Source organism: Squalius cephalus (genome assembly GCF_949319135.1).
Source record: "Squalius cephalus genome assembly, chromosome: 20".
Lineage (NCBI taxonomy): Eukaryota > Metazoa > Chordata > Actinopteri > Cypriniformes > Leuciscidae > Squalius > Squalius cephalus.
The window spans coordinates 2,173,362-2,188,670 of record NC_137141.1 but is presented as its reverse complement, the minus strand read 5'-3'; the positions used below and the strand labels follow the sequence as shown (position 1 = coordinate 2,188,670).

Sequence of the window (15,309 nt, the reverse complement as noted above, 5' to 3'; positions counted from 1 at the left end):
ACAACTCTTCATGTGTAACAGAACCGGCTGCAGATGAGAATGTGATGTTTCATTCAGATCATGACTTTATGATGCTTAAACTTTTACATTTGCGTCCTCAGTCTTAAATATTTGCCCGTTTACTGGCTTTAGTCCAGAACTCAGTTAGCATGATTGTTCTAGAGTTCTAGAGTCATGTGTAATCCTAATCCAGCACATTTAAAGAGTTTACACATTTACTCTTCCTTGTGTCACTTTAAACCTGTTTGACATCCTTTCTTCTGTGCAACTTGAAAGAATATGCGTTTCGGGAACTGAACTTGACTTGCACTGGACAAAAAATACAATGTAGTGAATGGGAACTGAAACGGTTTGGTTACCAACGGTCTATTATTTACAATTCTCATTATTCATAAAGCAGATTCTCACTAGATTTTCAGTGTCACTGTACATGTCTACACACAATCGCTCAAAAGTTTGGGCTCTGTGAGATTTTATTTATCTATTTATTAAGAGATTAATACTTCTCTTCAGCAAGGATGCATTAAATTGATTATTATTATCAATGTTGAAAACAGTTGTGCTGATTCATATTGTTGTGGAAACCGTGATACACTATTCAAAAGTTTGGAGTAAGATTGAAATTAATACTTTTATTCAGCTAGGATTAAATCAAGTTGATGAAAAGTGACAGTAAAGACATTTGTAATGTCACAAAATATTTTATTTCAAATAAATGCTGTTCTTTTGAACTTTCTATCCATCAAAAAATCCTGAAAAATAACTATTTTCAACATTGATAATAATCATACATTTTTCTTGAGCAGCAAATCGTCATATTAGAATGATTTCTGAAGGATCATGTGACACTGAAGAGTAATGATGCTGAAAATGAATTAAGGAAATTACACTTTACTATATATTCACACAGAAAACAGCTGATTTACATTGATTGTAATAATATTTCACTGTATTTCTGGTGATCATTGTCACACTATAACAACACATCTGTTCATTCAGAGCATCTGAGCTCTCACTAATCTTCCTCACTGTGATCTGATCAATAATCTCATCTGGATCGTCAGATCAGAAGAGGAACAAGCGCTCACACACCTGGAGATCAGCTCGAGTCCATCGCTTTACATCCCCACAGTTTCGAGGCGGCTTCAGCAGGGAGTTCATTTGCATTTAAATGTCAGATTCGTAAAGGGTCTGCAGGTCTCGGGGATTAATTGCTTTTCCCTAATCGGGGTCTCTTAAATAAACATAAAATAATGAAACAATTCAGACAGCCGGAGAAAATAATTACAACTATCTCAAAGCAAACTCGTTAATGAAAGGATTAGGATAATATTAGTCTCAGACGTCTGATGGATAACACACAATAGGGAAGAAAAGACCAGCACAACTTCCCTTTCATGATGATTTTAAAGTCATATTGGATGGGTCAAAAACAGTGGGAATGCACCAATCAAGTGAAGCGTATACAGGTATGCTGGACCAATGAGATTTCACAGTGGGTGGGGCTCAAATATCTGACTCTGGGCCACTGAACTGTATAGAGGTTATGCAAGTCACTTTCCCACGGGAACACACTCCCTCAGCCGGACTGAGTGGCAGAAGAGCTGCTGAGTGACTGGTTTAACTGAGGAAACTGTGAAAACACCAGTAAAACAAACGATTATCAGTAACTAAAGGTTGGACTCGATATAGTGTTTCTAACAACTTACCAAAGATCCAGTGATCATGGATATTGACATGCAGACAGGAATCATGTTCCCTGACATTTATATGAGCCTGATTTCGACGCCGGGGACTATATAAAGCAAATCTGCCTGTGAACGATTTATATAAATACAATATACAGGTGCTGGTCATATAATTAGAATATCATCAAAAAGTTGATTTATTTCAGTAATTCCATTAAAAAAGTGAAACTTGTATATTATATAGATTCATTACATGCAAAGTGAGATATCTCAAGCCTTTATTTGTTATAATTTTGATGATTATGGCTTACAGCTTGTGAAAACCACAAAATCAAAATCCCAGAAAATTAGAATATGACATGAAATCACACAGTAATTACACAGTGATACCATGGTCATTGAACCAGGTTTTGGTTATTTTGGCAGTGTGGGCCGGTGCAAATCCTGCTGGGAAATGAAGTCAGCATCTCCATAAAGCTTGTTTGCTGAAGGAAGCATGAAGAGCTCTGGAAATGTCCTGGTAGACGGCTGCGTTGAGTGGACAGCACAGTGGACCAACACCAGCCGATGACATGGCTCCCCAAACCAACACAGACTGTGGAAACTTCACACTGGACTTCAAGCATCTTGGATTGTGTGCCTCTCCATTCTTCCTCCAGACTCTGGGACCTTGGTTTCCAAATGAGATGCAAAATTTGCTCTCATCAGAAAAGAGGACTTTGGTCCACTGTGCTTTATTAAATCCAGAGTCAACGCAGCCGTCTACCAGGACATTTCCAGAGCACTTCATGCTTCCTTCAGCAGACAAGCTTTATGGAGATGCTTCCTTCATTCTCCAGCAGGATTTGCACCGGCCCACACTGCCAAAAGAACCAAAACCTGGTTCAATGACCATGGTATCACTGTGTAATTACTGTGTGATTTCATGTCATATTCTAATTTTCTGAGATTTTGATTTTGTGGTTTTCATAAGCTGTAAGCCATAATCATCAAAATTATAACAAATAAAGGCTTGAGATATCTCACTTTGCATGTAATGAGTCTATATAATATACAAGTTTCACTTTTTTAACGGAATTACTGAAATAAATCAACTTTTTGATGATATTCTAATCATATGACCAGCACCTGTAGGTCTAAATCCATGTGATCACTTATCTCAATGTTATATATATCATTATATTGTCCAGCCTTAAAACTTGTATATTTTTTTGTCAGTGTTTCTTTAAAAACATCCAATTATGCAGAATATAAGATGGTAAATATTTAATTGATGAGTTGTCAATACTGTCACTGTGACACCTGTCTTGGACTTTGTTTCGCCTTCTGTGTTTGTGCACCATGTGTTTTGTTAATCAGTTTCACCTGTCACCTGTCATCCTCATCAGTCACAAAAAGAAGCGTGACAAAAGAACCGACCACTAGTGATGGCAATATGAGGCTTCCTGAACCACCGAGACCTCACAGCCCATTGCTTCAGCCAAAGGTTCATTACGCGAAGCTTCATTCAACATTGCTCACTAGTGACACCAAGCTACTGTGCAAAGAAATAGCAGACAAATTAATTCATTCTGAACCAGTGCCAAAAATGGCAGTGCCAGCTGGTATAAATGAGGATCCTGATGCTCCTGTTGAGCTCAGACAGGGGAGGATTCCCTCTTTCTTGCTGCTCCATTACCAGGAAAAAGGAAGAGGTCACAAAAAGCAAACAAATCCAAAAGGGCAATCCAAATCAAAAAGCAGTCCAGTCCAGATCCATCCAAAGCAATCCAAATAATCTTATCTAATTAATATAACAAGACTATAATATAGTTACTATAATTAATAATAACAATATACTATAACTATTATAACCTGATATAATGTAATAATATACAGCCCTAACACATATATGACACAATAACGACAATGACAATGATAGTTATCTAACTCTGACTCTCTGACACTGCTTCTACTACTCCTGACAACACCCACAAGGTGGCGAGAGTTTCGAACCCCCTTTTCACCAAACCGATGCCGTATCCACACAAGCCGAGGCCTCGTTTGTCATTAGTCATGTGATCTTCACGTTAACAACACAAGCCTCGAATCGCGGCTTCATCTGGCATGCCCATTTTTTCTCTACACAAGTTCCGACGCCTCGGTTCAAATGTCACATCACTACCGACCACAACCAAAAAGTTGGTAAAATAGACTGACTAAATTAAGGAGAACATGGGCGTTCTCCGTACCCTGCTGAATCCTTCAGATCGGCTTGTAACCTGTTTCCAGGACGGCCAACGGATCGAGAAATATGACGAGAGGTTCCTCAAAATTTCTCACCTCATGGACTGGGCAGATGACGTCCTAAAGACTGTATTCTGGTACGGACTGGACGATAATCTGTATCAGCAAGCCCCACCAGCAGCGATCCCAGGCACGTTCGAACAATACCTGGATCATGTGCTGTGGTTGAGCGGTTCAGCCTTCACCGTGGGTGAGGCTGATTCTGACATCACCGCTCAACCGTCACCAGCCATCTTCATCGCCACACCTCCTATATTTGTCCAGGTTCTCTTCCCGCCGAGACCGCCCCTCTAGAGCTTCTTCACGACATGCCTGCCAAGCCTGAGATTCTGCACGTCAGGTCTGCCGAGCCTGAGCTTCTTCATGTCATGCCTGCCGTGCCTGTGTCTTCGGCAAAGATGGCAGCCGCCACATCGCCTGAGCCTTCGTCTCCGGGCAAGATGACCGCCGCCACGCCTGAACCTTCGTCTCCGGCCAAGATGGCCACCGCCATGCCTGAGTCGGTTCCTGAGCCTGAATTCCCACCCAACCACCCTCTCATCATCCAACCCTCATCCTCATCTCCTCTGCCTCCTGTCAGCCCCATCATTCGCCCTCTACACGCTAGTGGAATGGTGGGCTCACTGAGGGGCTTTCAGTCCTCAGCACCGTCTTGGACTGTGGATGCCTAGAATCCTACTCCAGCCACCACGTCCAGGAATCCACATCGGCCTATCAATCCACTAGCTCACTCTTGGCTTCTACCTCCACCAGGCTCCCTCGTCCCCCCGGATCCACATTGGCCGCTCGTCCACCTTCCATCACCTCTGAATTGCACTCCTCTAGCTTTGCCTCGTCCCTTCGTCCCGCCGGCTCCATTGGACTCCTCACTTCCTTCTGCTCCTCCTTGGTCCTCAGTCCCTCTGTCTCCACCGTGCCCTTCTGTATCCCCCGTCCACACCTCAGTTGCCCAAGCCAGCGGCTTCCCTGTGTCCCTCTGAACCCTCTGCTCTATCATGGCCCGTCAAACTTCCGTCTCCTCCCTGTCATCCTCCCCCATCGGTTCCACCTCAGTCCGTCATCGTCCTAGAACCTTCTGCCCTTCAACCTCCATGGCTCCTCCCTCCATCGGCTCCACCATGGGTCACGAGTCTTCCCATTGGATACACCTCCCTTCTGCCTGGACCCTCTTCTCCCAGTAATCCATGCAGCCCAAGTGTGACAAATACAATATATAACAATACAATATATAGGGTATGATTTTACCCCTAAATTCAGCATATTGACACAAAATGATAACAGCAAATCCACCTTTCTCTGCCTGCATCCAGTTGTTTCTATGAATCGCAGCGATCATTTGCTTTTCTGTTCTGAAGCTTTTGGCAGTCTGTTAAAATATACCTCAGATTTCTTGCCAAATCTAGTTGTTCAGTCAATCTCAAAGCTCTTTCCCGTTTTAGATGTGGTGTTCACTGCATTCACGCTGAGAACCAATGCTGCCACTCAGTGTTTCTGACGCTCAGTGTTTCTTAGTGTTTCTGCCCCTCAGTGTTCCTCAGTGTTTCTGCCCCTCAGCGTTTCTCCCCCTCAGTGTTCCTCAGTGTTTCTGCCCCTCAGTGTTCCTCAGTGTTTCTGCCCCTCAGCGTTTCTCCCCCTCAGTGTTCCTCAGTGTTTCTGCCCCTCAGTGTTCCTCAGTGTTTCTGCCCCTCAGTGTTCCTCAGTGTTTCTGCCCCTCAGTGTTCCTCAGTGTTTCTGCCCCTCAGCGTTTCTCCCCCTCAGTGTTCCTCAGTGTTTCTGCCCCTCAGTGTTCCTCAGTGTTTCTGCCCCTCAGTGTTTCTGCCCCTCAGTGTTTCTGACTCTCAGTGTTTCTCAGTGTTTCTGCCCCTCAGTGTTTCTCAGTGTTCCTCAGTGTTTCTGCCCCTCAGTGTTCCTCAGTGTTTCTGCCCCTCAGTGTTTCTGCCCCTCAGTGTTTCTCAGTGTTTCTGCCCCTCAGTGTTTCTCAGTGTTTCTGCCCCTCAGTGTTTCTGCCCCTCAGTGTTTCTGCCTCTCAGTGTTTCTGCCCCTCAGTGTTTCTGCCCCTCAGTGTTTCTCAGTGTTTCTGCCTCTCAGTGTTTCTCAGTGTTTCTGCCCCTCAGTGTTTCTGCCTCTCAGTGTTTCTCAGTGTTTCTGCCTCTCAGTGTTTCTCAGTGTTTCTGCCTCTCAGTGTTTCTCAGTGTTTCTGCCCCTCAGTGTTTCTGCCTCTCAGTGTTTCTCAGTGTTTCTGCCCCTCAGTGTTTCTCAGTGTTTCTGCCCCTCAGTGTTTCTGCCTCTCAGTGTTTCTCAGTGTTTCTGCCCCTCAGTGTTCCTCAGTGTTTCTGCCCCTCAGTGTTTCTGCCCCTCAGTGTTTCTCAGTGTTTCTGCCCCTCAGTGTTTCTCAGTGTTTCTGCCCCTCAGTGTTTCTGCCCCTCAGTGTTTCTGCCTCTCAGTGTTTCTGCCTCTCAGTGTTTCTGCCCCTCAGTGTTTCTCAGTGTTTCTGCCCCTCAGTGTTTCTCAGTGTTTCTGCCCCTCAGTGTTTCTCAGTGTTTCTGCCCCTCAGTGTTTCTGCCCCTCAGTGTTTCTGCCTCTCAGTGTTTCTGCCCCTCAGTGTTTCTGCCCCTCAGTGTTTCTCAGTGTTTCTGCCTCTCAGTGTTTCTCAGTGTTTCTGCCCCTCAGTGTTTCTCAGTGTTTCTCAGTGTTTCTGCCTCTCAGTGTTTCTCAGTGTTTCTCAGTGTTTCTGCCCCTCAGTGTTTCTCAGTGTTTCTCAGTGTTTCTGCCACTCAGTGTTTCTGCCCCTCAGTGTTTCTCAGTGTTTCTCAGTGTTTCTGCCTCTCAGTGTTTCTCAGGGTTTCTGCCTCTTAGTGTTTCTCAGTGTTTCTGCCCCTCAGTGTTTCTCAGTGTTTCTCAGTGTTTCTGCCCCTCAGTGTTTCTCAGTGTTTCTCAGTGTTTCTGCCTCTCAGTGTTTCTCAGTGTTTCTCAGTGTTTCTGCCTCTCAGTGTTTCTCAGTGTTTCTGCCTCTCAGTGTTTCTCAGTGTTTCTGCCTCTCAGTGTTTCTCAGTGTTTCTCAGTGTTTCTGCCCCTCAGTGTTTCTCAGTGTTTCTCAGTGTTTCTGCCCCTCAGTGTTTCTCAGTGTTTCTCAGTGTTTCTGCCTCTCAGTGTTTCTCAGTGTTTCTCAGTGTTTCTGCCACTCAGTGTTTCTCAGTGTTTCTGCCTCTCAGTGTTTCTCAGTGTTTCTCAGTGTTTCTGCCTCTCAGTGTTTCTCAGTGTTTCTGCCTCTCAGTGTTTCTCAGTGTCTCTCAGTGTTTCTGCCTCTCAGTGTTTCTCAGTGTTTCTGCCCCTCAGTGTTTCTCAGTGTTTCTGCCCCTCAGTGTTTCTGCCCCTCAGTGTTTCTCAGTGTTTCTGCCACTCAGTGTTTCTGCCACTCAGTGTTTCTCAGTGTTTCTGCCTCTCAGTGTTTCTCAGTGTTTCTCAGTGTTTCTGCCTCTCAGTGTTTCTCAGTGTTTCTGTCTCTCAGTGTTTCTGCCTCTCAGTGTTTCTGCCCCTCAGTGTTTCTCAGTGTTTCTGTCTCTCAGTGTTTCTGCCTCTCAGTGTTTCTCAGTGTTTCTGCCACTCAGTGTTTCTCAGTGTTTCTGCCTCTCAGTGTTTCTCAGTGTTTCTGCCTCTCAGTGTTTCTCAGTGTTTCTGTCTCTCAGTGTTTCTGCCTCTCAGTGTTTCTCAGTGTTTCTGCCTCTCAGTGTTTCTCAGTGTTTCTGTCTCTCAGTGTTTCTGCCTCTCAGTGTTTCTCAGTGTTTCTGCCACTCAGTGTTTCTCAGTGTTTCTGCCTCTCAGTGTTTCTCAGTGTTTCTGCCTCTCAGTGTTTCTCAGTGTTTCTGTCTCTCAGTGTTTCTGCCTCTCAGTGTTTCTCAGTGTTTCTGCCACTCAGTGTTTCTGCCTCTCAGTGTCTCTCAGTGTTTCTGCCTCTCAGTGTTTCTCAGGGTTTCTCAGGGTTTCTGCCTCTCAGTGTTTCTCAGTGTTTCTGCCCCTCAGTGTTTCTCAGTGTTTCTGCCACTCAGTGTTTCTGCCACTCAGTGTTTCTGCCACTCAGTGTTTCTCAGTGTTTCTCAGTGTTTCTGCCACTCAGTGTTTCTCAGTGTTTCTCAGTGTTTCTGCCACTCAGTGTTTCTGCCTCTCAGTGTTTCTCAGTGTTTCTCAGTGTTTCTGCCCCTCAGTGTTTCTCAGTGTTTCTGCCTCTCAGTGTTTCTCAGTGTTTCTGCCCCTCAGTGTTTCTCAGTGTTTCTCAGTGTTTCTGCCTCTCAGTGTTTCTCAGTGTTTCTGCCCCTCAGTGTTTCTCAGTGTTTCTCAGTGTTTCTGCCCCTCAGTGTTTCTCAGTGTTTCTCAGTGTTTCTGCCTCTCAGTGTTTCTGCCCCTCAGTGTTTCTCAGTGTTTCTGCCTCTCAGTGTTTCTGCCTCTCAGTGTTTCTGCCCCTCAGTGTTTCTGCCTCTCAGTGTTTCTGCCTCTCAGTGTTTCTGCCTCTCAGTGTTTCTGCCTCTCAGTGTTTCTGCCTCTCAGTGTTTCTCAGTGTTTCTGCCTCTCAGTGTTTCTGCCTCTCAGTGTTTCTGCCTCTCAGTGTTTCTGCCTCTCAGTGTTTCTGCCTCTCAGTGTTTCTGCCTCTCAGTGTTTCTGCCTCTCAGTGTTTCTGCCCCTCAGTGTTTCTCAGTGTTTCTGCCTCTCAGTGTTTCTGCCTCTCAGTGTTTCTGCCTCTCAGTGTTTCTGCCTCTCAGTGTTTCTGCCTCTCAGTGTTTCTGCCTCTCAGTGTTTCTCAGTGTTTCTGCCTCTCAGTGTTTCTGCCTCTCAGTGTTTCTGCCTCTCAGTGTTTCTGCCTCTCAGTGTTTCTGCCCCTCAGTGTTTCTCAGTGTTTCTGCCTCTCAGTGTTTCTGCCTCTCAGTGTTTCTGCCTCTCAGTGTTTCTGCCTCTCAGTGTTTCTGCCTCTCAGTGTTTCTGCCCCTCAGTGTTTCTCAGTGTTTCTGCCTCTCAGTGTTTCTGCCTCTCAGTGTTTCTGCCTCTCAGTGTTTCTGCCTCTCAGTGTTTCTGCCTCTCAGTGTTTCTGCCTCTCAGTGTTTCTCAGTGTTTCTGCCTCTCAGTGTTTCTGCCTCTCAGTGTTTCTGCCTCTCAGTGTTTCTGCCTCTCAGTGTTTCTGCCCCTCAGTGTTTCTCAGTGTTTCTGCCTCTCAGTGTTTCTGCCTCTCAGTGTTTCTGCCTCTCAGTGTTTCTGCCTCTCAGTGTTTCTGCCTCTCAGTGTTTCTGCCCCTCAGTGTTTCTCAGTGTTTCTGCCTCTCAGTGTTTCTGCCTCTCAGTGTTTCTGCCTCTCAGTGTTTCTGCCTCTCAGTGTTTCTGCCTCTCAGTGTTTCTGCCTCTCAGTGTTTCTGCCTCTCAGTGTTTCTCAGTGTTTCTGCCCCTCAGTGTTTCTGCCTCTCAGTGTTTCTGCCTCTCAGTGTTTCTCAGTGTTTCTGCCACTCAGTGTTTCTGCCTCTCAGTGTTTCTGCCTCTCAGTGTTTCTGCCTCTCAGTGTTTCTGCCTCTCAGTGTTTCTGCCCCTCAGTGTTTCTGCCCCTCAGTGTTTCTCAGTGTTTCTGCCTCTCAGTGTTTCTGCCTCTCAGTGTTTCTGCCTCTCAGTGTTTCTGCCTCTCAGTGTTTCTGCCTCTCAGTGTTTCTGCCCCTCAGTGTTTCTCAGTGTTTCTGCCTCTCAGTGTTTCTGCCCCTCAGTGTTTCTGCCTCTCAGTGTTTCTCAGTGTTTCTGCCCCTCAGTGTTTCTGCCTCTCAGTGTTTCTGCCTCTCAGTGTTTCTGCCTCTCAGTGTTTCTGCCTCTCAGTGTTTCTGCCTCTCAGTGTTTCTGCCTCTCAGTGTTTCTGCCCCTCAGTGTTTCTCAGTGTTTCTGCCTCTCAGTGTTTCTGCCTCTCAGTGTTTCTGCCTCTCAGTGTTTCTGCCTCTCAGTGTTTCTGCCTCTCAGTGTTTCTGCCTCTCAGTGTTTCTGCCTCTCAGTGTTTCTCAGTGTTTCTGCCACTCAGTGTTTCTCAGTGTTTCTGCCTCTCAGTGTTTCTCAGTGTTTCTGCCTCTCAGTGTTTCTCAGTGTTTCTGCCCCTCAGTGTTTCTCAGTGTTTCTGCCTCTCAGTGTTTCTGCCTCTCAGTGTTTCTGCCTCTCAGTGTTTCTGCCTCTCAGTGTTTCTGCCTCTCAGTGTTTCTGCCTCTCAGTGTTTCTGCCCCTCAGTGTTTCTCAGTGTTTCTGCCTCTCAGTGTTTCTGCCCCTCAGTGTTTCTGCCTCTCAGTGTTTCTCAGTGTTTCTGCCCCTCAGTGTTTCTGCCTCTCAGTGTTTCTGCCTCTCAGTGTTTCTGCCTCTCAGTGTTTCTGCCTCTCAGTGTTTCTGCCTCTCAGTGTTTCTGCCTCTCAGTGTTTCTGCCCCTCAGTGTTTCTCAGTGTTTCTGCCTCTCAGTGTTTCTGCCTCTCAGTGTTTCTGCCTCTCAGTGTTTCTGCCTCTCAGTGTTTCTGCCTCTCAGTGTTTCTGCCTCTCAGTGTTTCTGCCTCTCAGTGTTTCTCAGTGTTTCTGCCACTCAGTGTTTCTCAGTGTTTCTGCCTCTCAGTGTTTCTCAGTGTTTCTGCCTCTCAGTGTTTCTCAGTGTTTCTGCCCCTCAGTGTTTCTCAGTGTTTCTGCCCCTCAGTGTTTCTCAGTGTTTCTGCCTCTCAGTGTTTCTGCCTCTCAGTGTTTCTGCCTCTCAGTGTTTCTGCCTCTCAGTGTTTCTGCCTCTCAGTGTTTCTGTCTCTCAGTGTTTCTGCCTCTCAGTGTTTCTCAGTGTTTCTGCCACTCAGTGTTTCTCAGTGTTTCTGCCTCTCAGTGTTTCTCAGTGTTTCTGCCTCTCAGTGTTTCTCAGTGTTTCTGCCACTCAGTGTTTCTCAGTGTTTCTGCCACTCAGTGTTTCTCAGTGTTTCTGCCTCTCAGTGTTTCTCAGTGTTTCTGCCACTCAGTGTTTCTCAGTGTTTCTGCCTCTCAGTGTTTCTCAGTGTTTCTGCCCCTCAGTGTTTCTGCCTCTCAGTGTTTCTGCCTCTCAGTGTTTCTGCCTCTCAGTGTTTCTCAGTGTTTCTGCCTCTCAGTGTTTCTCAGTGTTTCTGCCACTCAGTGTTTCTCAGTGTTTCTGCCACTCAGTGTTTCTCAGTGTTTCTGCCCCTCAGTGTTTCTGCCTCTCAGTGTTTCTGCCTCTCAGTGTTTCTGCCACTCAGTGTTTCTCAGTGTTTCTGCCTCTCAGTGTTTCTCAGTGTTTCTGCCACTCAGTGTTTCTCAGTGTTTCTGCCACTCAGTGTTTCTCAGTGTTTCTGCCTCTCAGTGTTTCTGCCACTCAGTGTTTCTCAGTGTTTCTGCCTCTCAGTGTTTCTCAGTGTTTCTGCCTCTCAGTGTTTCTCAGTGTTTCTGCCTCTCAGTGGGTGTAACCAGCTGACGATAACGTCACACGCATAACCTCTATTGTCCACAGTGAGTTTTCAGGCTGTTGAGGCACAGATGAAGCTCACCTCAGATATAGATATAGATACAGATACAGATACAGATACAGATATAGATATAGATATAGATCACCTCAGATGTATGTACACAGATATACAGATGAAGCTCACCTGGAGGTCCTGCAGGTGTGTGTTCCAGGCCGCGGTGACGGCCGGTGTGTGTCCGGGGTGTGTGAGGTAGATGTGCGCCTGCAGAGCGTGAGCCAGCGTGAGTCCGGCGCTGACGGCACACAGAACCTTCTCCGTGTGACTGAAGCAGAGCCGGGCCTGGAGGGCTGGCGGCCCGTCCAGCATCTGCATAGAGCAGGGGGTCAGAGCGACCTGTCCCGCGCAGAACACAGCCTCCCGCACCTGACACACAGCAGGCAATACACATATATTTACATATACATTCATTAATTAATAAATACATACTATATAAATTATTATTACAAGGCTCTGTGGAATACTTGATTCTGATTGGTCAATCGCTCCATCCAGTGGTATATTATTCCCAGATAACAACCGCTGAGAACAGAGACACAGGCTCATCCGGGTCACTGAAGTCAGCAGCGCTAGACACTCGCTAGGAACGGGTTTTCTTCGTTGAAGTTTTGAGCGAATAAAATATGAAAACTCAGTCAAATCAATATTTTGTGTACAGTTATTTACTTATGCCATCCAGTATAGTGGACTCTTGTTTCGTACAAACGCAGATGCTGTCATTTTCTGACTATTGTTTTGTACACTGATGGATTATAAAATATAAGATTATAAGACACAAACAGGTACGATTTTAAAACAGTTTAATCTGAAATCAATATCTCTAATCTCCATAATTATTAATGTGGTGAAATGCTGTGTAATAAGTGTTAAGACTGTAAACCGTATCTCTTAAATGTCGGTCTAGTTTGATCTCGCCGCTGAAACGGCTCTCTCCGCGAAGCTTTGCGTTTAAAGACATAATAAAATATTTCAACTCAGATCAATATTTCATGTCTAATTATTTACTTTATTTGTCTTTATTATTTATAATGCGCATCCAGCCGGTTGTTATCTCAGAATAAACCCCCTTCAGGTGTGTGTGTGTGTGTGTGTGTGTTATCTCAGAATAAACTCCTTCAGCTGTGTGTGTGTTATCTCAGAATAAACTCCTTCAGGTGTGTGTGTTATCTCAGAATAAACTCCTTCAGGTGTGTGTGTGTGTGTGTGTGTGTGTGTGTGTGTTATCTCAGAATAAACTCCTTCAGGTGTGTGTGTGTGTGTTATCTCAGAATAAACTCCTTCAGGTGTATGTGTATGTGTGTGTGTGTGTTATCTCAGAATAAACTCCTTCAGGTGTATGTGTGTGTGTGTTATCTCAGAATAAACTCCTTCAGGTGTGTGTGTTATCTCCGAATAAACTCCTTCAGGTGTGTGTGTGTGTGTGTTATCTCAGAATAAACTCCTTCAGGTGTGTGTGTGTGTGTGTGTGTATTATCTCACAATAAACTCCTTCAGGTGTGTGTGTGTGTGTGTGTGTGTTATCTCAGAATAAACTCCTTCAGGTTGATGGAAGACCTGAACCTGATCACCCTGTCGGGTTTATTCTGAGATAACAACCGGCAGGATGTACATTATCCCTTACATATATCATTATGTGAAATGAAATTATGCATATTAATTGTTTATGGATTACTGTTACATCTGCAACCACAATACCTGAAAGATGCACTATTCAAACTAATATTCAGGTATGGGTGCCACACAATGCCATAATGAACATGACAATAAAATAAATTAAAAACATTGAAAAAATCTATTAATAAATACTTTTTTTTTTTTAAATGATGAATAAATAAATATATATAGTTAAATGTTTTTGTTTATTCATAATTCATATTTATCTGTCCATATATTTATTATTTATTAATAATAAATAAATAATCAATACCAACATAATACATATATGAATTAATTAATTAATTGATATATTTCTTATCCATTAATTATTTATGAATAAATAACTAAAATAATAAATATTGATAAATACATAAATAATAAATAATAAAATACATATACAAATATATATGAATGAATATATATATTTCAATGTACTTATTTAATTATAGTTCTTATTTATGTGTTCATAGATTTATTATTTATGAATAAATATATAAATATGAATGAATAAATGAATGAATCAATAAGAATAAATACAAACATAATAAAGACATTACTAATAAATGTATGAATAAATACAAAATATATTAATTATGTATTCATATATTTATTATTTATGAAAATATATATATAATAAATATGGATAAATTAATAAATACATATTAAAAATAAATGAATAAATAAATGAAAGATAAAAATATGAATAAAGATATATGTTTTATTATTTGTTTACTTTATTTAAAGTCAGCATATTTAATGTTTATTGTAAGAAAATAATAAAATCATACACTCTAAAAAATGCTGGGTTGTTTTAACCGAACTTTGGGTCAAATATGGACAAACCCAGTCGTTGGATTAATTTTTTACATTACATTTTTAACCCAACATTTGTGTTTGTCCATATTTGACCCAAAATTGTGTTAAAACAACCCAGCATTTTTAAGAGTGTATAAATCAAGTTTTTAATTTTATCTGTATTCAGATTTATAGGCTTGCAAAATTTGCAAAAGCCATAAAAGATAAATAGAAAATAAAGAGCTTGTACATGGTAATATTCAGTAAAAAAATTAAATAAATAAATAAATAAATGCATTTGTACAATTTAAAATGCACTTCATATTTTACACATCTACTGAATATTCAGTAATATTGAGTGCACTGACACTATCAGAGGAGAACAAAACTGGATCTGATAATGACACTACTGTCTGTATGAGTCTATATCTGATGAAGTTTGCTCATAGGTGTGGATCATCAGGTGAAGCTGCTTGGAAACAGTCTGCACTGAATACAGCGCTGTAGAAATAAAGCTTGCTTTAGTTTGCCTTTCTGAAGCTCAAAACACTAACCATTCACCAAACATGAAAAGGTTTCGCGGCCGGTTTTGTTTCAGCCGCTGATGGAAACATCCATCAATCCCGACACAGAGAAGAGTTCAGACAAACGCCAGAGACTTGCATCAGAAAGGGTGCAATTCATTAACATTATTATAGCATTAGTGTTTGATCAGCAGAGCATCAATTAACGCTCCACACCTTCACTGTTATCTTCTCACCTACAGTTCCCGTTTCACACCCGCGCTGAGAGCTCGAGCCGTCACTAATAACAGGTGATAATTAGAGATCTGCAGCTAAAAATACAGGAGCTGGTCAGAGATGAGGCGTCCCAGAGGTCAGAGCGAGAGGTCGAACGCTGGGAAACACACACACACTTCCTCACAACACACGGGAAGAGAGGGAAGAAAGAAGTGGGTTTAGAGTGGATCATTTGATCGAATGAACACATGAATGCGTTTGATCTCTACATTTGATTTTGATTTTGTAGTCATACATCATGTGCATTGAGTGCTAATTTGGGATCATATAAATATTTTGCATTAGTTTTTTTATAATTTGTTGTATTTTTTTCAGTTTTAGCTCTATTTTAATATGTCAAGTTAAACAAAATGAAAATGAGATATTTCAACTAGTTCAACAAGTACATTAAATTTAAATTGGTAACACTTCACAATAAGGTCTCATTAGCTAATGCATTATCTAATATTAACTAACAGTGATTAATACATTTGCTACTTTGGTAATGTTGGCTATTAAAAATCCATCTGGTGATCGTTAGTTCATGTGTCCATTAAATAATACGGTAACACTTTATAATAAGGTTCATTAGTTAACATTA

At 42.8% G+C, this 15,309-nt stretch overlaps 1 protein-coding gene across 2 annotated transcripts in view; it reads right to left on the bottom strand.

Annotated features, from left to right (window-relative positions):
- The window catches only part of dph6 (diphthamine biosynthesis 6), a 106,366-nt gene that overhangs the window by 16,338 nt on the left and 74,719 nt on the right, over nucleotides 1–15,309 (bottom strand). The window contains exons 13-14 of one of the 2 annotated variants that reach the window (XM_079853184.1): nucleotides 11,605–11,844; nucleotides 1,565–1,633 (exon numbers count right to left, since the gene is read on the bottom strand). In XM_079853184.1, the coding sequence (XP_079709310.1) occupies nucleotides 1,580–1,633; nucleotides 11,605–11,844 (294 nt within the window). In that variant the 3' untranslated portion in view covers nucleotides 1,565–1,579. Of the gene's footprint in view, nucleotides 1–1,564; nucleotides 1,634–11,604; nucleotides 11,845–15,309 lie in introns of those variants that run through there. The other variant, XM_079853183.1, reaches the window with a different exon arrangement.